This window comes from Nicotiana tabacum, chromosome 21 (genome assembly GCF_000715075.1).
Source record: "Nicotiana tabacum cultivar K326 chromosome 21, ASM71507v2, whole genome shotgun sequence".
NCBI classification, from domain to species: domain Eukaryota; kingdom Viridiplantae; phylum Streptophyta; class Magnoliopsida; order Solanales; family Solanaceae; genus Nicotiana; species Nicotiana tabacum.
The window spans coordinates 83,196,600-83,200,480 of NC_134100.1; the positions used below are offsets into that span (position 1 = coordinate 83,196,600).

Here is a 3,881-nt window from a genome sequence, read left to right on the forward strand (position 1 = left end):
CAAAAAAGTCACATGTTCACGTGTCATTCACATGTCAACACGTGGCTCACTAGTCAGCCAACGATCTGCGCTGTAATTTCCCTGGTGATGTGGCAACTTGTGACTAGATACTTAGCAGATGATCCTCCTTTTGCACAAATTTGCCAAAATCCCATAGAGAAGAAAGCAGAGCGAGTCATAAGGCTATGTTTAAGCCAGTAACTTATTCTGATTTGCATATCAGCAACCATATCACTTTTATAGCTCACGTTTCTCCACGTGGAAATCAATGCGACACCAAAAAGCACGTGGACAAATAAAAATGCCAATAAAACATGTGACTATATAGGATATAGGCACATGTCAACATGTATTGCCACTTTCTTCATGTTGGTAAATGATTTTAGTAGTTTTCACAAAACTATAGTTTCCTTTACCTTGTACTTTATTGTAACTGTTGATCGCGTTTGAGTTTTTTGTTTAGTTTGGAAGTGAGACGTAACTGATTGTTGTTAACGTCTTGAGTCTGATAAGAGATTTCTGAATATCGTAATAGTTATCAAGCTTGAAATTAAACGTGTCGAAAGCCTAAGAAACTCTAATTTGATCCCAGAAAGTTAAGGAGGGATCGAAAAAGGAAAAAAATATCATTTTATGTTAGTAGGTTAAATGTATGGAGCCTTTATGTGATGTCTGTGGGGTGGAGAGGGCAGTGGTGTATTGTAAATCAGATGCAGCTAAGCTTTGCTTTCCTTGTGATGGAAGTGTACATTCAGCAAATTGTTTATCTCGAAAGCACGTTCGTTCTCTCATTTGTGACAATTGCAGTTCAGAGCCTGCAATTGTACGTTGCATGATTATCGTAATGTGTTTATGCGAAGGCTGTGATTCGAATACAATTGGCTGCAATATGGTATCAAGGCATCAGCACCAGAAGTTGGATTCTTATACTGGATGTCCATCTCCAGCTGAGTTTATGACAAAGATTTTGTCAACAACTTTTGATCAAATGCCTAATAATAATGTACATAATGTTAGCAGCTTTGATACTACTAGCTCATTGAGTGTCAATGAGAATAATTGCTCAATTGTTGCTAGCAAACTCAATGAATTAGCTTCTTCTATGAAGTTTGAACCATGGGCAATTCCTTCAAATTCCACATACTTGACAACCTACAACATAGATCAAGCACCCTTCTTTTCAGAGGGATCTAGCCTCCCTACGGTTAGTATGCTTTCTTTTTATATTGTGTACTAATATCATTTGCAGTTCTAGGGAATATGTACTACTACTACCTATATGGTTTAACTTATATACACTGATAGTATCAAGAATTTTCACACTATTAGTGTTACCTATTGCGAAGGGGTCCCTTAGAGCAAAGGTAAAATTGTTTTTGTGTGACCTATAGATCACGGGTTCGAGTCGTGAAATTAGCCACTAATGCTTGCATTAGGGTAGACTACCTACATCACACCCTCTAAGTGTGCACCCCTTCCTCGGATCCTGCGTGTACACCGGATGCTTTGTGCACTGGACTGCCCTTGCTGAGTGTTACCTGTTGTACCAAGTAACTTGCCTTATTTTCAGTTTTCTAATTCAACTTAATATGGACGGCTACCCGTAGTTTTCTTTTAAGTGACCTGATCATATACAATTCTTTTTACATTGTTTATTTATTGAAGTTAAACTCTATGCTATAAAGACATGCCTAATTTCTGAATGTGTTGACCAGTAATAAAAAGTATACACTAATTCTGCTTTATTAATTTGCTTTAAGTGCAGCAAAGTTGTACCACTATTAAAGATCATGGAATTTATGGAGGTGATGATCTCGCGGAAGGTGTTGATTTAGACGAATTGAGTTCCGATTGTAGTTACAATATTTTCAGCAGTTTACAACAAAGTCATTCAAGATATTATAGTGAAGACAGGGGATTGGATTGCCTAATAATGGAGAAAAATTTATCTGTCATTGGGCCTAATAGTCATGTTGAAACTGCACTAGAGGTACTTCTCAGACCTATATTTGTGCTATAACTTCTTTAAAAGAGCTTTAAGAAAACCTACCAGATGAATTAGACAGTAGATATTTTTGTTTTTGTTCGTAGAATCAGCCACTGATACTTGCATTAGGGTAGCATGTTTACATCACACCCCTTGGGGTACGGCCCTTCCGTAGACCCTGCTACGCCGGATGCTTCGTGCACCAGGCTGCCCTACAAGTGCATATTTTAGATTGTTTTATAAAATGTTACTTACAAATGTGCTTAATCTTTAATTGTAATTTCAATGTGTATTTTGTTAGGCACCATGTTCAGTGAGTGGAACTGCTAATAGCATGTTTATGAATCCAAGTTGTAATGGAGACACTGTCTTAGCTTTTACACAAGGACCAGTTCATTCAAGGTCATTGTCAATCTCTAACATCACCACAGAAAGTAGTGAGGCAACTGACTATCAAGATTGTGGGTTTTCGCCACTCTTTCCGCCTTGTGATTGGAATTCAGAAACTAGTTGTGTACGGGCAAGGAACGAAGCCAAGATGAGATATAATGAGAAAAAGAAAACTAGAACGTAAGTAGATCAATTTCATATACCAAAATACTAATGCTTTGCTTAATTGAGATTTTACATTATGTTGATTAGCTAAGTGATTATTTTGACGAGGGTTTATTTTGTGCAAATCATGATTTTTTGCCTTTAATTGACATTTCACCATTAATATACATTCTTTTACAACATGCAGGTTCAGAAAGCAAATAAGATATGCTTCACGTAAGGTCAGGGCAGATACGAGAAGGCGAGTTAAAGGCAGATTTGTTAAGGCTGGGGAAGCTTATGATTTTGATCCATTAGTAACAAGGGATATGTGAGCTAAGATAGCTAATTTTGGGCCATTCTACTTTGTCAAATTACTTGCCCAAGTGTTAAAGTATCTTAATGTAAAGATACTTAAACCATCAAATTCCTTTATGACAAGTCGAAAGAATTTAAGCTAGTACCAGAGCTAGAAAATTTGTCATGTTGGTTGTGTCAGTCAATCTGACTTAGTTATGACAACAAACCTGAATGAGATGTATGTATTCTGTCTCTGTGTGCAGCGCTTTTGAAGATATAATTAAGTAAATAAAAGTATTTCTTCTCTAATATTCGAAGGTGATCATGACACAATTCGATATGGTATTAGAGTAGACGATGTCATGAGCAGTGGCGGAGCTACTCATTTGCAAGGGGAGTCAATTGATACCCCTTCGTCGAAAAATTATACTGTATAGATAGGTTTAATTATTATTTTTTATGGATATATATTATATGTTGACCCCCCTTTAATTTTTTGTATAGTTACTTATTTATATTTTGACTCCTCTTAGTAAAAATTCTGGCTCCGCCACTGACCATAAGTTCAAGGGAATGATTCAAAGAAAAGATGGTCATTGGGATCTAGAAGAATGAAGATCACGAGGAAAATGATACTAATGGAATATGAAGGGAATTATGTTGTTTTTCTCTGATATATATCCGGTTAAGCCTTGGTATTGAACTATCGAATCAGAATAATACTATTTCGGTTTGTAATTACAGGCCAACTTTATGATATATTGATTCATATTAAACTTTAAGGATTCGTTTGGTACGTGAGATACGGGATAATTAATTTCACGATTAAATTTGAGATGAGTTTATCTCACGTTTGGCCCAGGATTGTAGTGTTTTTTATTCTTATGAGAGGGTGAGATAACTAGTTCCGGAATAATTAATAATGGGATAACTTGTTTTCCAAACAAACGACTCCTAAATCATGAGTAGTCCTATATATCCAAAACACAAGTAAAAGGAAAAAGAAAATAAAAGGCACAAGCCATAAAATTAACTTTGGTTCATGCTCATAAAATTAACT

At 36.0% G+C, this 3,881-nt stretch overlaps 1 protein-coding gene across 1 annotated transcript; it reads left to right on the forward strand.

The window, feature by feature from the left end:
• The first annotated feature begins 364 nt into the window (after positions 1-364).
• On the forward strand, positions 365-3,085 carry LOC107761503 (putative zinc finger protein CONSTANS-LIKE 11). Its single transcript, XM_016579730.2, has 4 exons — positions 365-1,204; positions 1,766-1,990; positions 2,289-2,557; positions 2,730-3,085. The coding sequence occupies exons 1-4, from the start codon at positions 653-655 to the stop codon at positions 2,854-2,856; spliced, it is 1,173 nt and encodes a 390-aa protein (XP_016435216.1). The 5' UTR covers positions 365-652; the 3' UTR covers positions 2,857-3,085.
• The last annotated feature ends 796 nt before the right edge of the window (positions 3,086-3,881 follow it).